Source organism: Balaenoptera musculus, chromosome 1 (assembly GCF_009873245.2).
Source record: "Balaenoptera musculus isolate JJ_BM4_2016_0621 chromosome 1, mBalMus1.pri.v3, whole genome shotgun sequence".
NCBI lineage: Eukaryota > Metazoa > Chordata > Mammalia > Artiodactyla > Balaenopteridae > Balaenoptera > Balaenoptera musculus.
Genome location: NC_045785.1, coordinates 140,973,391 through 140,994,937, shown reverse-complemented (window position 1 = coordinate 140,994,937; position 21,547 = coordinate 140,973,391). Strand labels below are relative to the sequence as shown.

At 36.0% G+C, this 21,547-nt stretch overlaps 1 protein-coding gene across 3 annotated transcripts in view; it reads right to left on the bottom strand.

Moving 5' to 3' along the window:
• The window catches only part of HMCN1 (hemicentin 1), a 506,773-nt gene that overhangs the window by 144,277 nt on the left and 340,949 nt on the right, over window positions 1-21,547 (bottom strand). For all 3 annotated transcript variants that reach the window (XM_036867831.1, XM_036867840.1, XM_036867846.1), the window contains exons 45-50: window positions 19,869-20,150; window positions 17,247-17,414; window positions 12,897-13,010; window positions 12,221-12,307; window positions 3,924-4,115; window positions 236-409 (exon numbers count right to left, since the gene is read on the bottom strand). In XM_036867831.1, coding sequence (XP_036723726.1) covers window positions 236-409; window positions 3,924-4,115; window positions 12,221-12,307; window positions 12,897-13,010; window positions 17,247-17,414; window positions 19,869-20,150 — 1,017 coding nt within the window. The remainder of the gene's footprint in view (window positions 1-235; window positions 410-3,923; window positions 4,116-12,220; window positions 12,308-12,896; window positions 13,011-17,246; window positions 17,415-19,868; window positions 20,151-21,547) is intronic.

The window sequence follows — 21,547 nt, the reverse complement described above, 5'->3', positions numbered from 1 at the left end:
ATTAATTACACTGTAGTATTTATTTATTTGCCTTTTATTTACTTTATTGGTCTTTCAAAAAGTAATTTTAGATAACTTAGATTACAACATACATACAAAATATTAAAAAATAAGATAGCAATAGTACAATATCACCAACAACATAAGTATTTTTATAAAAATAGTCAATGATTCTGTTCTTCTGTAAAAGTAGATGGCACAAATGCAACTTGGGCATCTGAAGTAAGCTAATTACCTGGAAGAATACGGATATTTCGGTTGGATTCTAAAGGAGTTCCATTCTTAAACCAGGTGATGGTGGCTGGGGGATATGAATAAGCTTCACAGACCAAAGATGTGGGGCTGTTAAGGATAACAGTGACATCTTCAGGGATGCCATCGCTATCAACACCAGCAATTGTAGGAGATACTGAAAAAGATTTAAAACTTGATCAAAGAAATATATTCAGAAATGTCTTTATTTGTACATTTCTAAGTTTCCATAGTACTTATTTGTGTAATTCCATTCCCTAACAATTACAGAAACAATTGATTAGTGTTCTCATTCTACGCAAAAGCAGTGAGAACCTTAAAAAGCTCACAGAGTAGTGGAGGAGATGACACATAAAAAGGAATCATAACACAATGTAGTATGGGCAATACTGGGAATTTTGGTGCAGGATATATGGAGGCATGGCATTCAGTCCAATCTGAGGTGTGGGGTGGTGTGTGGACTCCCATCAGGGAAGATCTCCTAACGGAGCAGATTTCAAACTGAGCCTCAAAGGACTGGTGGTGGTCAGAAGGTGAAAGAAGGGAGACTACTAGGAGGAGGGAGCATATTGGGAGCAGAGTAGTGTAAACAATGAGGGGCAAGCAGGAAATATATAGAGGATGGATTCAAGGGGGTCAATGTTGGAAGCAGGGGAAAGACAGACAAAGTACATTTGTTCCATAAAAGATAGTGAGGGCCTGAACTAGAGCACTGAAGAAAGGCATAAAGAGGAGGGAGCAACTAAAGAAAAATTTAGGAAATCAATTGGCAGGATTTGATGATAGAATTTAAGGGGTAAAGAAACCAACGTCAAAGATAACTTCCAATTTTATTGCTTGGGAATGAACCTAGGTAAACTTCAGTGAAGCAAAATAAATAGAAAATATGGAAAGATTTGCTCACTTAGGAGGGGAAGATGATTTGTTCAGTCTGAATATCTTGAATTTTAAGTGCTTGTGAGAATTCCAGGTAGAAATGTCCAACAGGCAACTGTATATAGAAATCTGAACCTTGGGAGAAGGATCAGGGTTGCAGGTATGGATTTTAAAAAGTCTCCAGTTGATAAGAGATGATTATTAAACCTCTGGGAATTAAGTTTTTGTTACTTGATGAGAATATCTAGAGTAAAATGAACACTGAAGTAAGGACAAAATGTGAGGGGACTTAACGTTTAAGAGACAGTTTAAGTAAGAGTCCATAAAGGAGGGAGAAAGGGAGCAACCAAAGGGGTGCAAGGATAACTGGGGAAGAGCAGTGTCCAGGAGAAAGTGATACATAATATCCAAACATTAAGATAAGGACTGAACAATGTTTGTTGGATCTAACAACAGGGTAGTCTTCACCACAGCAGTGTCAAGAATGGTGTGGGCAGAAGCCCATATTTAGTGGGACAAGAAGTATAGACAGGGAGTGGTGACTATATGAAGTGATGGAGACGGTAGAAGGTAAAGCTGAAGGTAAGGCAGATGGTGGGCATGACTGGCAGACCAAAGAAGGGGGAAAGATACAGGATCAAGGGCATAAGCAGAAGCAGTAACTGTGAACACAAAGGATAACACCCTCTGGGAAAAGAAAGGGCAAAGACACTGAATTATGGCTGGGTAGATTGGAAATTGCCAGTGCGCACACTTGAATAGCCTCAACTTTATATGAAGTTGGTGAAAAGAAGGCTTGAATTCAGATCCCTCATCTTCAATGAATGAGGGAAAATGATAAGAAATAAGTAACTAGGAAGGGGGTAGGAGGCAGAGGAAGGAATATAGTCAGAGAGCATGACTTGAGATGCCTGGGGTAAAGAATAAGTGATCTCCACTGGAGAGAGTCCCCAGGGAGCTAATGTCTCTTGGGAAGTCAGATTTCAGTTACTGAAAGGAGCCAGAAAGAGTGTTAAATCAGGTTTCCAGACGACAGGGATAGGATTTGGACATGAGCCAGTACTGGGAGGTGAGTCAGTGGTAGGAGGAAGGAGGCATGAGGAACATAGAGCTCTAAGAGAAGCAATGGGCTACAGGAGAGGAGAGGAAATCCAGGGCGAGGCATTTGCCTTTCATACGCTGATGGGCAGGGGTGTTAGGAGACAACTGGCTCATGAACTCTCATTCTTACTTATCCATGCATCTGTTATTCACTGCTATGTTAGGTGCTGGGGCTATATCCTTTTCAAGATAAAAAGGGTTCTGTCCTAGGGAGTTTATAGTTTTATGTAATTATTACTTATATATACTATTTATTTGACACTTATTAATACATTATCCAGTATTCTGACTTAACATTTCTGGCCTATATATCTCTTCTACTCAATTAGACTGTAAGCTGCCTGAGGGCTGTGTCCTGTATGGGAGTTTCTATGTATGGGACTACCTATTCCTCCAGTCTAGCCAATAACTACCAAAACATACAAACAAATAAAAAATTGCAAAAGTTTACATCCTCAATTATAGGTCAGTTTATTTAAGTAGAATGAAACGTGTTTTGATATCAGTAATCAAATACAATACATTTAGGTGGTGCATTTTAAATTTCTAACGTGAGCAGAAATTAGGAATCTATTTTAATATCATTTCCAAGACATAAGTATAATTTTAATGCTGCAGAAACTGAATGTGTAGTTATTTCATCATTCCTACTCCATATTTTTTCATGGTGTAGTTTTTATTGCTCTCAAAGGGCTTGATATTCAAATGTACAAGCTAATCTGTATTAAATCAGAAGGAAACCATGTGAGATTTAAAACCTACACTTGAGGTTGCAGTCTACATTTTAACCTAGGACTCTTCACAGCTTATCATTGACAAAATAGAATTTACACATTATATATTAATTTCAAGGGGAGGGGATTTATCTGGGAAAAAATAACTATTAATTAAATGGCAAAATATCTAAATTTGCAATGTCTAGGTAATTTACTGCACAGCAATACCTGTCAACTGTCTTCCTTTAAGATTTTTTAGGGATTAGTGAGTTAGCAAATGACACAGATAAACACACATAAAGACAGATGAGCAGCATATTGTGTTAAGAAAAAGAAAATCTACGGTAGTTGCTAACCCCAGCGGGAGCAGATGTTCTGCTCACAATACTGCTATATAAGTTGGCAAAGGGAAGGAGGGGAAATGTGTTTTAAGACAGAGGAAAGCACACTTCTAAAATAAAATCATTTTAATGATGTTTTGTTTTGTTTGAACCCTTCAACCTCGCAAGGGACTGGGTTAATTCACTATCGCTCATGAGCAAGCATACAATTTTGGTGTGCTTGTCTGCATCTCCTCTCCTTCATCATAGCTCCAACAGAGATTTCAGTATGGGCAATTACCAGTAATGGCAGAGTCCCACAAAGAAATGATAAAACATCTCACAGTGATCCTCTTTCTCTGTTGACCTGCTTCTTTTTGACCAGTATTTATTTTTCCTTTACTATTGCTTATTTAATGTCTATCTTGTTTATAGTTGTGCTTTGCACAAAACACAGTACCTGGAATATAGTAGGTATGCCAAACATAATGAATGAATGTATGAATTAATAAAAGAAAACCAGCAAATGTACACAAGCACTGGTCCTTCTTAAATAATGAAATTCTATGGTAGAAATATTAAGTAAACAGAAAAAGAAGAGAATTTAGCCTATTGCCATGGCTGATTCTTCAAGATTTGCAGCAATGCTTATACCTACCCAACACATTAAGACTGAAACTTCTGCTCTTGTCACCAGCTGTATTAGAAGCCAAACATGTATATCTTCCAGTGTGTGACACTTGGGCATTGGTAATCTGAAGAAAACGGCCACCAGACATAAGATGATGGGTGTCATCTTCTTTGAGGAACTGCCCATCTTTCTGCCATGTAATTTCTGGCACTGGATTCCCTATAACAAAAAGCCATTTCTGAGAGTTGGCTAATAATCACATGTCTACAGTTGGTAACTAAAAGGATGCATTTTCATTCATTTCCCTTTTAAAATATTCTACTTCTGAAACAATGTAGTAGCCATTCATTTTAAAATAAATTTGCAAACATAACTGAATTTATAATAATAATCATGCTATGATTTAAAAAATCTATAAGTGAAATAGTTATGTTAGTCTCTGTGTTTAACTAAATTTATACCATACCTTAGGCTATTATAATTAAATATTTTCATAGTAAAATACACTTAAAAAATAATGGAGCATGCATGTTTACTAAAATTATTACTCATGAATACCTTTGTATTCATATTAAATTTTTAAAGAAGATTTTTATTTTTGAGGAAAAGCTGTAAAAAAGGAAAAAAAAACTTTAATTAAACAATTCAACAAGCAGATATGTATACTAGGATTCTAGCACAGATATATAGATAGGTAGAAAGATAGAAATATATAGTAATTATTCCTTTAATATTTATAGCCTAGAGAAAAAAGATCTTTCATATTTTTCATGGGACTTCTGTTAAATATTAAGCTTTAAATTGCTCAAACATTTTTTTTTTGAAAATTTAAAACTATAAAAACAAGCTCTGTTAGGAAAGAGGATTAGGATGATATCATATTAAGGCACAACTGTATTGGCCATGGAGCTTGTTCTATGGCCCTGCCTGGGCAGGAAAGCAAATTCACAGGCCCACCCAACTGCTGAGTATAGCACACAGTCCTATCCAACTAGGAAGTATGACCAGAGAATCCAGGTAACCACAGGCCTATTCTACAGTTGCACTTGGGCAGAAAACCAAACCATCAGTCCTATTCAACTGTTCCCAGACAATGGCACCCCCTGCCCCAACCTCACATCTCAGGCAGAGGCAGTGGCCTCACCCAAATAGAGACCCTGAGAGAAAACTCCACCTGCCCAACGATGCTACCAGCTGACCCATCCAGAATCCCAAGTTGAGTTGAACAGTGAAGGACAATCTCTGCTGAAGCAAACCTGTAAAGTCTGGAATCAGAGACCATTTACTCAAGTGTGCAGATACCAATACAAGGAATCAGGTAAACATGACACCTCACAGCAAACTAATAAAGCGCCAATAACTCAATAACTGACTCTAAAAAATGGAGATCTATGAACTGTGAATTCAGAATAATACTCTTAATCAAGTTTAGTAAACAAAATGAAGAAAACAATGCATGAACAAAATGAGAAGTTCAACAAAGAAATAGAAATCATAAAAGAACCACAATCAAACAAATGAATCCTAGAGCTAAAGAATAGAATGACTGAACTAAAGAATTCAAAAGAGAGCTTCAACTTCAGACCTGACGAAACAAAAGAAAGAATCAGTAAACTAGAAGATAGTTCGTTTGAAATTATCCAGTCAGAGGATCAAAATGAAAAAAGAATGAAAAGTGAAGAAAGCCTACAGGAGTTATGAGACACCATTACAAAAACAATATACACATTATGGAAATCCCAGAAGGAGAGGAGAATGAGAAAGGAACAGAAAGTATATTTAAAGTGATAATGTCTGAAAACTCCCCAAACTCCAGACTCATGAGGCACAAAAGATCCCAAATAGATTGAACTAAAAAAGGGCTACACTGAAACACATTATAACTAAATTTTGAATGTAGTAAGAAGAAAGCAACACATCACATACAAGGGAACCCCCCATAAGAGTATAGGCAGATTTCTCATAAGAAACTTAGAAGGCTAGGAGAGAACAGCATAAAACATTCTAAATATTGAAAAAAAAGCCTGTCCACCAAGAATACTATAGCTGGCAAAATATGAATGACAGATAAAGATTTTCCCAGACAAACAAAAGCTGAGGGAAACAAACAAAAACAAAAACACACACCAGACCTGTCTTACAAGAGATTCAAAATGGCATTCTCAAGTAGAAATAAAAGGATGCTAATTATCATCATAAAATCACATAAATGTATGTGCAAAACTCACTGCTAATGGTAAATATGTAGTCAAAGTCATATTCTCTAACACTGTAATGGTGATACGTAACTCACTTTTAAAATTTAAAAAACAAACATTTTAAAAATAACTGTATCTACAATAATTTGTTATTAGATACACAAAATAAAAAAAACATATAAATTGTAACATTAATAACCTAAGATGTGAGAGGAAGAGAAGTAAAAGTAAAGTTTATGTATGCTATCAAAGTTAAGTTATTATTAGTTTAAAATAGGATGTTATACATATAAGATATTTTATGTAAGCCTCTGGTAACCACAAAGGAAAAAAATCTTTAATAGCTACACAAAAAGTTATGATAAAGCAATCAAAGCATATTGCTAAGAAAGTCATCAAATGACAAAAGAAGAGAAGGATAAGAAGCAAGGAAGAAAGGATCTACAAAACAAAATTAAAAAATCCCAACAAAATGGAGATAGTAAGTCCTTACCTATCAATAATTACTTTAGATGTAATGGATTAAATTCTCCAATCAAAAGACATAGAATAGCTAAATGAAGAAAAAAAAAAAGCAAGATCCAAAAGTATGTTGCCTACAAGAGATTCACTTTAGCTTTAGAGGTACATGTGAACTGAGAGTAAAGGGATATAAAAAGATATTTCAAGAACATGGTAACCAAAAGAAAGCTGGGGCAGCTATACTTATATCAGCCTAGACTTTAAGCTAAAATTGGTCAAAAGAGGCAAGAGACAATGAAAAAGGGGTCAATCCATCAGAAAGACATAATAACTGTAAATATTTATGCACCCAATATTGGAGCACCTAAATATATAAAGCAAATACTAACAGAGCTAAAAGGAGAAATAAGCAGCAATAAAATAATAGTTGGGGACTTTAATACCCCACTCTCAACAATGGATAGGTCATCCAGTCAGAGAATCAATAACAAATCAGAGATATGAAAATTACCGTAGACCCACTATACCTAACAGACACATACAGAGCGTTCTATCCAACAAAAGTAGAATACACATTCTTCTCAAGCACACATAGAACATTTTCTAGGACAGCTCATAGGTTAGACCACAAAACAAATCTCAGTAAATCTAAAATGACTGAAATCATACCAAATGTCTTTTATGACCACAATGATATGAAACTAGAAATCAATAACAGGAAGAAAGCTGGAAAATACACAAATGAATGGAAATTAAATGACATACTCTTGAACAACCAATGTATCAAAGAAGATATCAAAAGGGAAAAAAAAAATTTCTTGAGACAAATGAAAATGGAAACACAACACACCAAAACTTAACGGATAGAGCATAGGCAGTTTTAAGAGGGACATTCATACTGATAAATGCATACATCACAGAAGAAATAAGATCTCTAAAAAAAATCTAACAGTACACCTCAAGGAACTAGGAAAAAAACAGACTAAGTCCAAAATTAGCAGAAGGAAGAGAATAATAAAAATTAGAGCAGAAATAAATGAAATAGAGTACAAGGAAACAATAGAAAAGATTAATACAACTAAGAATTGGTTCTTTGAAAAGATAAAATTGACAAAACATTAGCTAGACTAAGAAAAAAAAAAAAGACAGGGCCCAAATAAATAAGATTATAAATGAAAGAGGAGACATTACAACTGATACCACAGAAATACAAAGAATCATAAGAGACTACGCTCAACAACTATAGCCAACAAACTGGACAACCTAGGAGAAATGAGTAAATTCCTAGAAATATACAACCTGTCAAGACTAAATCATGAAGAAACAGAAAATCTGAACAGACCATTTGCTAGTAAGGAGATTAAACCAGAAGTCAAAACCTCCCAACAAGGAAAATCTAGGACCAGATGGCTTCAGTGATAAATTTTACCAAATGTTTAAAAAGAATTAATATCAAGTCTTCTCACTCTTTCAAAAAATTGACATGGGAACATTCCCACTCATTTTACAAGGCCAGCATTACCCTGACACCCAAGTCAGGTAAGGACACCACAAGAAAAGTAAACTACAGGCCAACATCCCTGATGAATATAAATACAAAATTCTCAGAAAATACTAGAAAACTGAATTCAGCATCAAATTGAAAGGATCATACACCATGATCAAATGGTATTCATCTCTGGGATGCAAGGATGGTTCAAGATACGCAAATCAATATAATACATTATATCAATAGAATGAAAGATAAAAATCATATGCTCATCTCAATAGATGCAGAGAAGCACTTGACCAAATTCAACATCTATTCATGATAAAAACTCTCAACAAATTGTATACAGAAGGAACATTCCTCAACATAATAAAGGCCATATGACAAATCTGCAGCTAACATCATACTGAGTACTGAAAGATTGAAAGTTTTTTAAGATCAAGAACAAGATGAGGGTGCCCACTCTCATCATTCCTATTCAACACATTATTGGAAGTCCTAGCCAGACAATCAGGCAAGAAAAAGAAATAAAAGGCATCAGAATTGGAAAGGAAGAAGTAAAGTTCTCTCTATTTGTAGATGACATGATTATTTATATAGAAAGTCCTAAAGACTCCACCCAAAAACTGTTTGCTTTAATCAACAAATTCAATAAAGTTTCAGATACAAAATCAACATAAAAAAATCACTACATTTTTATACACTAACAACAAATGATCTGAAAAAGAAACTAAAAAAAAATCTCATTTGCGATAGCATCAAAAAAAAAAATACTTATGAATAAATCTAACCAAGGAGGTGAAAGATCTCTACGTTGAAAACTACAAGACGTTGATGAAATAAATAAAAGAAGACACAAATAAATGGAAAGATATCTTGTGTTCATGGATTGAAAGAATTAATATTGTTAAAATGTCCATATTACCCAAAGCTATTTATAGGTTCAGTGCAATCTCTATGAAGATTCCAATGGCAATTTTTACAGAAATGGAAAAAAAAATCTTAAAATTTGTTTGGAATCACAAAAGACACTGAATAGCCAAGGCAATCCTGAGAAAGAAGAGCTGGAGGCATCACACGTCCTGACTTCAAACTACATTACAAAGCTACAGTAATCAAAACAGTAAGGTACTGCCATAAAAAAGACACATAAACCAATGGAACAGAATCATAAGCATAGAAATAAACCCATGCATATACGATCAACTAATATTAGTCAAGAGGGTCAAGAATACTCAATGGAAAAAGACAGTCTCTTCAATAAATGGCAGTGGGAAAATTGGATATTCACATGCAAAAGAAGGAAACTAGACCCGTGTCTTACACCACTCACAAAAATTAACTTGAAATGTATCAAAGGCTTAAATGTAAGACCTGAAACCATAAAACTCCTGAAAGAAAACAGAGGGACAGGGACTTCCCTGGTGACGCAGTGGTTAAGAATCCGCCTGCCAATGCAGGGGACATGGGTTCGATCCCTGGTCCGTGAAGATCCCACATGCTGCGGAGCTGCTAAGCTCGTGAGCCACAACTACTGAGCCAGCATTCTAGAGCCCGTGAGCCACAACTACTGAGCCCGTGTGCTGCAACTATTGAAGCCTGAGCACCTAGAGCCTGTGCTCCACAACAAGAGAAGACCCCGCTCAACACAACTAGAGAAAGCCTGCACGCAGAAACGAAGACCCAACGCAACCAAAAATAAAATAAATAAATAAAAATAAAAATGAATTAAAAATAAACATGAAAAAATAAATAAAATAATAAAAATTTTTTAAAAAGCAGCTGAAATTAAAAAAAAAAAAGAAAACATAGGGACAAATCTCCTTGACATTGGTCTTGGCAATGATTTCTGTGATATGACACCAAAAGCATAAGCAACAAAAGCAAAAACAAATGGGCCTACATCAACTAAAAAGCTCTATACCACAAAAGAAAACATCAACAAAATTAAATGGCAACCTACAAAATGGGAAAAAATATTTGCAAACCACTATCTGATAAGGGAGTTAATATCTAAAATATGTAAGGAACTCATATAACTCAATAGCAAACACACACACACACACACACACACACACACACACACACACACACACACACACACACACACAAAGGATTCAATTAAAAAAATGGCAAAGGACCTGAATAGACATTTTTCCAAAGAAGATATTCAAATGGCCGACAGGTACAAGACAAGCTATTCAGCATCACTAATCATCCAGGAAATGCAAATCAAAACCACAATGAGATATCACCTCACACCTGTTAGAATAGCTATTATCAAAAATACAGGAGATGACAAGGGTTGATGAGGATGTGGAAAAAAGGGAACCCTTGTGCACCTTTGGAGGGAATGTAAATTGGTATAGCCCCTATGGAAAACAGTATCAAGGTTGCTCAAAAAACTAAAAATAGAACTACCATATGTGCAGCAATTCTACTTCTAGGCATATATCCGAAGAAAAGGAAATCACTATCTCAAAGAGACATCTGCACTCCCATGTTCACTGCAGCATTATTCACAATAGCCAAGACATGGAAACAGCCTAAGTGTCCATAGATAGATGACTGGATAAAGAAAATGTGACATATATAAAACTATACATATAATTTAATATTATTATTAAATACTAAATATTACTATACAACATATAATACTAATATTATTTACTATATATATATATAATTTAATATTATCTAGCCATGAAAAAAGAAGGAAATCCTATCATTTCTGACAACACAGATAAACCTTGAGGATATTATACTAAGTGAAATAAGTCAGACAGAGAAAGACATACTGTATGTTCTCACTTATACATCAAATCTAATAAAACCAAACTCATAGAAACTGAGAACCCATTAGTGGTTATAGAGGTAGGAGGTTAGAGGTGGGGCAATGAGTGAAGGTGGTCGGAAGGCACAAAGTTCCAGTTATAAGATGATAATTGTGATTACAGTTAACAATACCATATTGTGTAATTGAAAGCTGCTAAGAGAGTAGATTTTAAAAGTTCTAATTACAAGAAAAATAGTTGTGTAGCTATGTGCAGTGATGGATGTTAGCTAAACATTGTGGTGATCATTTTGTGTGTGTGTGTGAGTGTGTGTGTGTGTGTATAATCACCTTAAACTTATGCAATATTATATGTCAATTATATCTCAATGAAACTGAAAGAAAGAATAAAAAAGAAATATCTTAAAAAACCAAATGTCAATGTTAAAAAAAAAACTGGAAGGCTCAAGATGGGATGCTACAAAATTTAGGCAGCTGTTCTCTATGCAATAGCTGTTACCACATCATTGCAAGAAAAAAAAAGAAAACAGGTTAAGTAATAGTATATGTGACACTTTTTATAACTGTTTTTCTTAAAATGAAAGTATTTCCTTGCTTACTTAAATGTATTGCTCATGCAAGGCATGTAAACAACGAAATAAGAAATTAATTGAATCTTCCTTAAAATGCTTGCTTTCTATAAAATGTATGGACTGTTCTAGTCGTTCCATTAAAACTGCAAGGCTGTGCCTTTACTAAAAAGACAGTCTTGAACACATTCTCTTAGAGATTTGTTTATTTTTATTACATGCAACACAATGATTCACTGGTAAAGCCGGTGAAATTGGTTTTAGAATTTTCATTTTTATTTTTAGTCTTCTCCATTTCCTTTGTAATATGCAAACATGTTTACAAAAGGTGACAATTTTGATCTTGGGTAATTCCCACTATCAGTGATGCTATACTTTCACCAAAATTCCTATTTCTTTGAAATAAAATTTAAGAAAACAGTAAAAAGGAAAGGAAGGTACAAACATAGGGAAGGAAAGAAAAAATAAGAGGAGGTGGGACAGGAAATCTTACCCACAAGTAGGAACAGGATTAAAAAAAAGAAAGAATAATTTACAGAGTTGAAAGAAAAGACTAATGTGTCTTTTTCTGTCTCTCTCTCTTCCTTGCTTTCCTTCCTCCCCTACTCCCTCTCTCCTTCCTTCCTTCCTTTTTTCAGTGTAGGAATTTCCTTTTTATCTCCACAGAATCTGAAAGGTTTCCTTCTATACTTCTACCATCTATACTGGGCTAGAATTCAATGTCAAATGCTTGATTTTTCTCAACTAAGAGATAAGTGGAGGCAGTGAATAACCAGTGAGTTGAGCAGAAATGCAAGAGCTGAGCCCCTTACCTGTCACTTCACAAGTCAATGCAACACTCTGTTTCTCTTTTACCTTCACATCTTCAAATGTATTTTCACCCACAATGTGAGGTGGTACTAAAAAAAAAAAAAAAAAAAAAAAAAAAAGACAGAAAAAGTAACAGTTCTAACAGCAGAATGGTTATTTATAGGCATCTATTTTCAAATTTTTTATTAGGCTGTACCCTTTAAAACAATCCCTCCAAAGTCTCATTATTATTTGTTTACTAGAATAATGTTACCATATTGTTTGATCAATTCTAAGATATACTATAAAGTTATATGTCATAAATTCAATTATAATGAATTTTATTGTATGTAAATCATAAAATCTGGATAAATATGTCAACAAGTCAATGAGTAACAAAATCTATCAGACACTTATTTCTCCCTCTATAACTCTGATAAGCACTCACATTAAACAAGTTATCAGAGCCTTAGAACACTGTTGAACAATTGTGAACTGATAAGACATGGCATTTCAGCCATTTTAATCCAACTGATTACGTACAAACCATTCTAACATTGAATTCTTGCCAAGAGTGACAGTCCAGGGGCCAAAGAATACATAAATGTAAGTTCAAGCTGCAGATAAATTTTAACTCTGCTTCCAGAATGTATTTAAGACAATTTTATTTTGTCTAGATGTTGTAAGTTATATAAATACCTAATACTGAAAGCCCAAAGGTTTTTCTTTCTTCACCAGCTGCATTCCTTACAACACAAGTATACTGGCCAGCATCTTCCATTCTGGTCTGCATCAACCGCAGAGTCCTTCCTCCTGGAGAAGCAAACCACCAGGTGACGCAAAAAGAAATCTGTAACTTTACAAGCTTGCCGTGTAGTGCTGAATTTCAGGAAAATTTAATCAATTCACTTCAAAGGCCTTTAAAATGCATTTATGTCAAGCTTTTTAAAAATATCACGTTTTAAGGCTATATGAAGCAGAATAGACAATTCAGAAGAAATTTCCGATTTAATGGATGAACAAAGTTAATACAAACCTAGGTGACGGCAAGTAAGAAATGGAGTTTCACAGAGGTACTGTTTGAACATAATCTCGAAAGGTAAGTATTCTTTAACACAGAGAGGAGTTAAGAGACACCGCTGTAGGTAGAGTATGAATGAGGATCTAGAGGTAGAAAGCAGATGTGAGGTGTGGCACCTAAAACAGAACAGGTGGAGAAAACAGTGAGAGATGAGACTAGTTGGAGTATGACCAGATTCTGTGGGCCTTCGAATGCTATGCTAAGGAATTTAGACTTTATTGCGTTCACTAAAGGCTATGGAAGTACGTAAACAAAAAAGTCATGATCTGATTTGTGCTTTAGAAAAACAACTGTGACAGGATGTTTACGAAAAGATTCCCAGTTTGCCGTGGAACACATGAAATGGGAGTGTTAGAAAGAGGACCACGCCAACTACCCAGATTGCGATGACATCAATATACAAGGGATGAATGAAACCATGAAGACTGACGACCAGTTTTCAATTGAGTTTCATGGAATTCTAGAACTATTTATATCAAAGTTTATGACGGTCACTTTGTTCATTAGCATGACTGATTTTGTTCCTCTTTATATTTTGAACTTCTATGTAATGAAGAAAGATTCTGGTAGACTGGGAATGAAACTCTGATATGCTGAAGGGTGTAATTTGGAGGAAAACTCTTCTTAAGGACCAAGGAAGAGGAGCCAGCAGATGAGACTGAAACTAAGCTGGCAGAGAACAAAGAGACACACTGAGAGAGTAGAGTCCTTGAGGACACGGGGAGGGGGAAGGGTAAGCTGGGACGAAGTGAGAGAGTGGCATGGACACATATACACTACCAAATGTAAAATAGATAGCTAGTGGGAAGCAGCCACATAGCACAGGGAGACCAGCTCGGTGCTTTGTGACCACCTAGAGGGGTGGGATAGGGAGGGTGGGAGGGAGACACAAGAGGGAGGGGATATGGGGATATATGTATATGTATAGCTGATTCACTTTGTTATAAAGCAGAAACTAACACACCATTGTAAAGCAATTATACTCCAATAAAGATGTTAAAAAAAAGTGTAAATCATTTCTTAGGTTTTGTAATAATTTTCCACTCGGTATATTTTGCTTAGTACCCTGAATTTGAACTAAAAAAACTGAAATGGTTAAACATAAAATTTTTATGTAAATATTCACCTGGATCTGAATTTATCAGGAGTTTCCATCTGCTTTATGTTTTTATAAACACAAGCCCTCATTGAGCTTTTCCTATAAGCAACCTACTCATCCTCAAACCAATGAAAGGGGAACTTAGTAGTATCTTATTTAGACAGACAAAACTGATTACCTAAATTCAGTCTTTTTCCACAGTTGAATTTAAGTAAGCAAAGTTGAATACAGAAATTCCCTAAACATGTCAAAAAACTTATGTTAATTAGGAAAGGATTCAAAAGCACTCACTGCTACTTCAGATTAGTGAGACCATAATATGATTCCAGTTGAGAGATATTAAAAAAATACAACATTTATGAGTCATTGCTGGCTCTGCAAACCTCAACCTCATAAATCTCATGATCTTTCCTTTCTCTTTGTTTCCTGGTCCTCTCCCTTATTGCAGTGAAAGACAAAAAAGGGTTGGACAGTAAATTATACTTAGATGGAGACATTTCTCGTACCTATTAAATTTTTATAGCAGCTATCTGTTCTTGGCAGATAACTTCATAACAATGATAGGGCCTTCAACAAAGTACTTCTTTTAGAAAAGCTTGACTTAACGTCTCAGGAGGACTAATCTTAATGAAACAGAAATGTGCAGCCGATCAAGGAACAAGCGAGTCATACGCCATTCATCTGATTCTCAGTCATCGATTGCACAACACACATATTCAGATTGTAAAACTGAATGACTCTTCTGGCAGCGCCACAAGGTGAAGTACATTTAATGTATTCGCTCAGGGATCTCCAGCTGCTAGTCAAGCAAAACAAAACTATACAATAAAACCAAAACACTACTCCTGTGGATCTATAATAAGCCAGAGTACCTCATTTTATCTTGCCTTTATCATTTCCAGGAGCTCTGATGTAGTTATTATATTTAAAAAGAGTTCCTACTTTTTCAGCAATTGAGAATTAAAAAAAAAACCAATAATATGAGGATGATTATAAGAGAAGAAGATAATGTGTTCAGGTTTTTGGCAACCAAACTGCAATGAAATCTTTGACATCACTATGCATTCCTTAAGATCAACAGAGGCAGGCAGTCCTTCAAAAATGAAAGCATTATAGGACATAGGAAAGCCTCCTAGGAGAGGGAGACCCAAATCTTTTACCAGGTTGTCTATGGCAAATAACAACAAACATGTATTGGACGCTTATGATATAAGCAGGCACTGTGTTAGCTGCTTTACACATATTAACTCATCTTTACAAAACCCCCTAACAGGCAAATACCACTAGTGTCCTCACTTTACAACTGAAGAACTGAAGTTAGCAAAGTTAAGAAACTTGCCTGAGGTTATAAATCTAGTATTATAGGCAATAGATATAATAATTATAGCAATGTATATTCCTCATTAAGCCCCTATCATTTATAGACCAAGATCTTGAAGAAACAGAGGGACCTTACGCTATTTAGACCTAATTCAAATACTAGCAAAGTATCTTTTCTGAAAAAGCCTTCAAAAGTGAGAATTTAAACTTTGAACAAATTTAGGGGCAGGGAGCTTGTTACCTCTTAAAATAGCTCATCTTGACTTTCAACAATACAAATATCTTTTAAAGTTGTTTGTATTCAGACCCAAATCTGTCCCTAGAATATTCCATACACTGGTATTACTTTTAACCTCTGGAACTAGACGGAACCAACATAATCTTTTCTACGCCATGGCTCTGCAAGTATTTAAATGTAATTTTCACTATGTTGTCATGAGTTACACAGGGTTTATTTTTTCAGGTTAAATAGAATCGGACGCATAGTTTACTTTGCAATCATTTGCCACCATGGTTATCCTCCTTCGAAAATACTGTCAATAAATCCTTCTTCTAGTCTTCCTAATGAGTAAGTTAAATCCACAATACAACTGGTGTTTTACTTGTTTTATTGGTGAAAATATATTTTATTCATGTGGCAAAACATTGCATCTGTTTTCATGATAAACACATTATACTGTTAATGCATACTCAATAACCAAACCAATTCAGAGATCTTTTCATATGAAGAATTCTGAAGCTATATCTCACCCTAATTTTCACCATTGGTTTTTGAATGTGAGTGCAGGAGTTTACTTAACTTTCATTTTGTTAGGTTTAATTCAAAAGTTCCAGAGTGAGGCGTGTTTGAATTCGGATGCCTTCATTCAACACATTAGGTATTCTTCTAAATATCCAAGCTTTTTATTACCCATAAACTTGGCGAGATTATTTTCTTAGTCTGTACCCAATTTATTACTGAAAGGGGCCAAGCGCAGATTCCTGTGGCATGCCCCTAGACACCTCTCTCGACACTTACACTGATCCATAAAGAATAAGGTAATAGATTTTCCTACATAATTAGATAAGGAATAAGAGGAATATCTTTTTTACAATAATGATAAAATCTTAGCTCACTTGAAACTATTCTATCTTGGAAATATAAATCTCACTCAGATTAGAGTTGTGAAAAAATTCAAACTTGTGGTTATAGAGATATGTTATATAACATTATTCACTCTAGGCTCTGGCTTCAAGTATTTCTTTTCATTCTTCACTTTTCACATTGGTTGGTACTCATTCCAGCATGAATGCTCTGACATCCCCATGATTTAAGTAATAAGCGAGTGCCAAGATTTCTTTGTCAAAAGGATATAGAGATATTTAGAGATTTTCCCCATTGTCATATAGCTTCTGATGTCCTAAATTTTTTTCTTAATATGATCAGTGGGTATTAGAGTAAGCAGCTAGATCATAAAGAAAAAATAAGACATGGAGTTATGAGAAATTAAGGAGAAACTGTGGCCACAGGAAGCTAATCAGATTACCAGGCTACAAGAATTTCTAATACCTGAGAGAATTCTCAGAGAACTGCTAAAGTTGACAGGCCACCCATCTTTAAGCCAGGCAATTGAAGGCAGGGGAATTCCTGAAGCTTCACAAGTTAGGGACACTGAGTTTTTTTCCACCACACTGATATTTTCAGGTGTCCTGTGGTTTCCTATGATGCTTGGAGGTGCTGTAAGACAAAACAAAACAAACAAGAAATGGAAAGGAGGGTGGCTAGTATGTAACAAACACCAAATTCTAAACAGCTTATTCTTAACAATAAGGCTTCCATTTTCTAGTCAACAGTAAGCAAAATAAGCAATCACAACAATAAGATGATGATGATGATGATGACGATGACGACGACAACACTCCTGGAAGTAAAAATGTCACTTCTTCCTCACTAATAGCAACATATGACTTTAAAAAAAAAAAAAATTTATTTATTTTATTTATTTATTTTTGGCTGTGTTGGGTCTTAGTTGCAGCACTCGGGCTCTTGGTTGCAGCATGCGAGCTTCTCTCTAGTTGTGGCGTGCGGGATTTCTCTCTCTAGTTGTGGTGCGCGGGCTCCAGGGTATGTGGGCTCTGTAGTTGTGGAGCGCGGGCTCCAGAGTGCGTGGGATCTGTAGTTTGCGGCATGTGGGCTCCTCTAGTTGAGGTGCCCGGGCTCAGTAGTTGTGGCGCGTGGGCTTAGTTGCCCCACGGCACGTGGGATCTTAGTTCCCTGACCAGGGATCAAACCTGCATCTGCTGCATTGGAAGGTGGGTTCTTTACCACTGGACCACCAGGGAAGTCCCCAAATGACTTTCATATTGTTATTCTAATAGTGGTGAATGATTTTCTGTGAGTCACTCATCTTTTCTGGTAATATGGATTCATGACTTTCTTATAGGCAGAATTTTCTAACAAATAATTCTAGTATTAAAAATTAAAAACAATCAAACAAATTAGAAGCTCAAAACCTCGTGAAACACACCAGCTTTCATGTTACCTATACTAACCACATTTTTGTTCCTTGGGCTAGTTGTTTCCTTGCTGGTTTTTTCCTTATTTTCACCCCAATCCAGCTCACAGAGACAAATGTGGTTTCAACTAGAATAGGAGCAGTAGAGATGATGGGACTTAGTGACACCGGATATGAGAAAAAGAGGAGTCAAGGATGATTCCTGGGTGTTTTCCTTGCTCAATCACATTAGGGGGTGGGATTGGCACAATCACCCATGAGACAGTGTGGATAGAGAAGCAGGTATTGCCCATTTCGGAGCCTTGGGGCATTCTAACACTACAGGCTGGAAGAGCAGGGGGAAACAATAAGAGAGGTTGAGAGGAAGGAGTTGGCTGAGAGTTAGAGACCAACCAAGAGGGGCAGGGGTGGGGCAGTTCCAGAAGCCTAGAAAAGACATGAGTGACCAGCTCCTCGGGGTCAAATATGCCTTGTGAATGCAAAAATGTGAGACACACAAAGTGGGTTGAGAAGACGGGTTTGGGCAATGAGCAGAGTGGAATCAGGATAGTCTGAGGATAGAGTGACAAGTCACATTGACCCAACAGGCCTGGACAAGTTCAAGGGCTGGGTCAGAGGAGAACCAGTGTTAAAACCTGGTTAAGCCAGCACTGGAACATAGATAAAACAAGGTTACACAGAGGCCTTGAGTGCCTCTATGTCCCTCCTTAGTCCCATGGAAAGTTACCCCTCCATCATGTTTTCCTTCTGCACAGAGAAGGGCCAGTGACACCCTCCATTTTCAATGGTCTTGCAGAATTGAAGTACATGGAAGATTGAGCCAACTGGAATTTAGCATACTCTGAGACCTTGATTTCCCAACATCAGTCTTGCCTAGGAAATTTTATGACAGAAATTCTTGTTAATATAACTGACCTAAATGCCCCTCCCTAGAGAATTGATCAAATAAAGTATGAAACATTCAAATAATGAAATAGTAAGCACCTGTTAAAAAGAATGAAAAAACCACAATCTAACAAAACGATACATAGGACTGATTCCTTTTCAGTCTTTAGCTTTGGTTTACACATTGGCTGCAAACTACAAGATATTAATACTGGACTTTGTGCATGTTCTAACTGGATTTAAGTTACAAGACCATGTCTATTAGATTTACCATTGTTTCTATAGATTTTAAAAATACAATTCTAATTGTATGCATACAAATAGGTGTCCCTGAGTACCTGTATGTTTGGTCCATTCCTATGGACATTTACTGCTCATTACTTAGAATTTTAAAGCTGACTTCAGTACAACTTATGCCCATCTGATGCTCAGTCAGTAAGCTCTAAGGAACCTAGACTTACACTAGCCAAGTCAGCTAATGTGGAAAACATAGAATCATGGAATATTACTTGGGATAGCACTGGATCAAAAGTACTTGAAGAAGATAATTATCTACTTTACTATGTACTTTCCTAAAACAATATCCAATATATGCTTATTTCAGCAAGGTAAGATATGGAAGGTCAGGCATAGTAGGATGAGTTATGAGACTGATCTAAAGAAGTGGTGCAAATGAAGAAAACAATCGACTATAAATAAAAGACTCAACACTTGAGGCCTATATCTCCCATCCAGGAGGCTATAGATTATATCAGCCAGTGAATAGACCTATTGAGCCTGTTTATACTTACTGTGTACACTTAAGTCATATTTTCTGTCAGTCATTCCTGCTATATTCGCAGCAACACACACATAACGGCCTGTGTCAGACACATGGACATTCTTCAGCTGAAGGATATGACCTTCATCCGTTACTTCCATTCCCCTTCCCTTAGTCAAAGGGCGGCCCTCTTTCATCCAGGTCACTGTCGGTTGAGGAATACCCTCCACCTCACACTCTAAGGAAATGCTCTTCCCTCGAGTTACGGTGATTTCAGTAGGGTGGTTGCCACTGTTGGCTATAGTTGGTCGAACTGGGAAAAAAAAGAAAAGAATAGGAAATGTTTGCCTTAAGTCTTATATAAGAATTTTCATCAGGCAAAGTTAAATTCTTTTTTTGAAAGAAAATGTTTTATTGTTTCTTGTGGTCATACAAGCAGTACAAATTTACGGCAAAACAAAAATCACAAAATTCAGAAAAGTATAACGCTCACTCACCATGCTATAATCGAATATACCCACTGAAAACATTTAGGTCTTCATGAAACCAACCATTACAAAATGAAATTAAAGAAAACCTACTAAGCACAATAACATAAAAACAAATATCTAGGAATAATATGACAAAACACACTAAATTCATTTTTGATGTCAAAAAATTAGCTACTAAAGAAAAGACCCAGGACTAATAGACATGGCATTGCTGTACTGAGAGGTAGAATTCTTCTCCAATGTACCTAAATGGGTTCATAACTAAAATAAAGCTATCAATATAGTAAGGAAAGAATACTGCATTAGCTACTTTCCCTGCTTTTGAGAAGTTATACAACTATTTGAATTATCATTTGTAGCTCTAACCCAGGGAAGTCTCCTAGTACTAATTTTAAAGTAGATATGACAGCCTAGCTCATGACCTAACGTCTGTTACCAATTCCTTTCTTCCTTTCACTAGAGGAGTTGGAAAAGCTGAGACTTTCTCAGTCTTCTTTGGAAACTGACGTGACCTCACGAATCACTGTAGACCTAAAAAGTCTAAATGGAGGTCTGCTGGCAGGGGTGAGGTGAGGGGGCGGGTTTGGGAAATTTTTTGCTCTCCTGCTAAAAGAGAAAGATACCATTCCTTCCCCTTCCCACACTGCCTTCAATGTGGACTTGATACTACAAATGCAGCAACCATCTTGAGATAACAAAGGAAGGACCAGGAGGATCCTAGATCTCCTGTCCTGATAAGAGTAAGGTGCTGACCAACTCCAGTGACTGCCAGCCTCAGGCTTCTCCTTATGTGAGAAAATAAACCTCTATTTGTTTAAGCCACTGATGGCCAGTGATTCTGTAAATTTATAGCTAAATTCACCTAGTGGATACTGATTCCAAGAAAGAAGATTAAACCAACTCAAATACACATGCGTGTGGGAAAGAAAATGGACCAGCGTTAGTAATCCTGTGTTCCAGGGCCAATCCTGTCACATACAAGCCATGTGACCTCAGCTGGTCATGGAAACCTCTCTGGGCTTAAGTTTCCACATACATTTTTGAGGCAATATTTTTGTCTCATACCACAGCTATGTAAAGGTTAAATGAGGTAATGCAAATATTTTAAATACTTTAAAATCTTATATAAATTAAATATTTTTTACGATGAGATATTTTTACATATTGTAAATATACCCTATGGTACAAGGCCATCTTCTCCATTCCGCACATACACTAT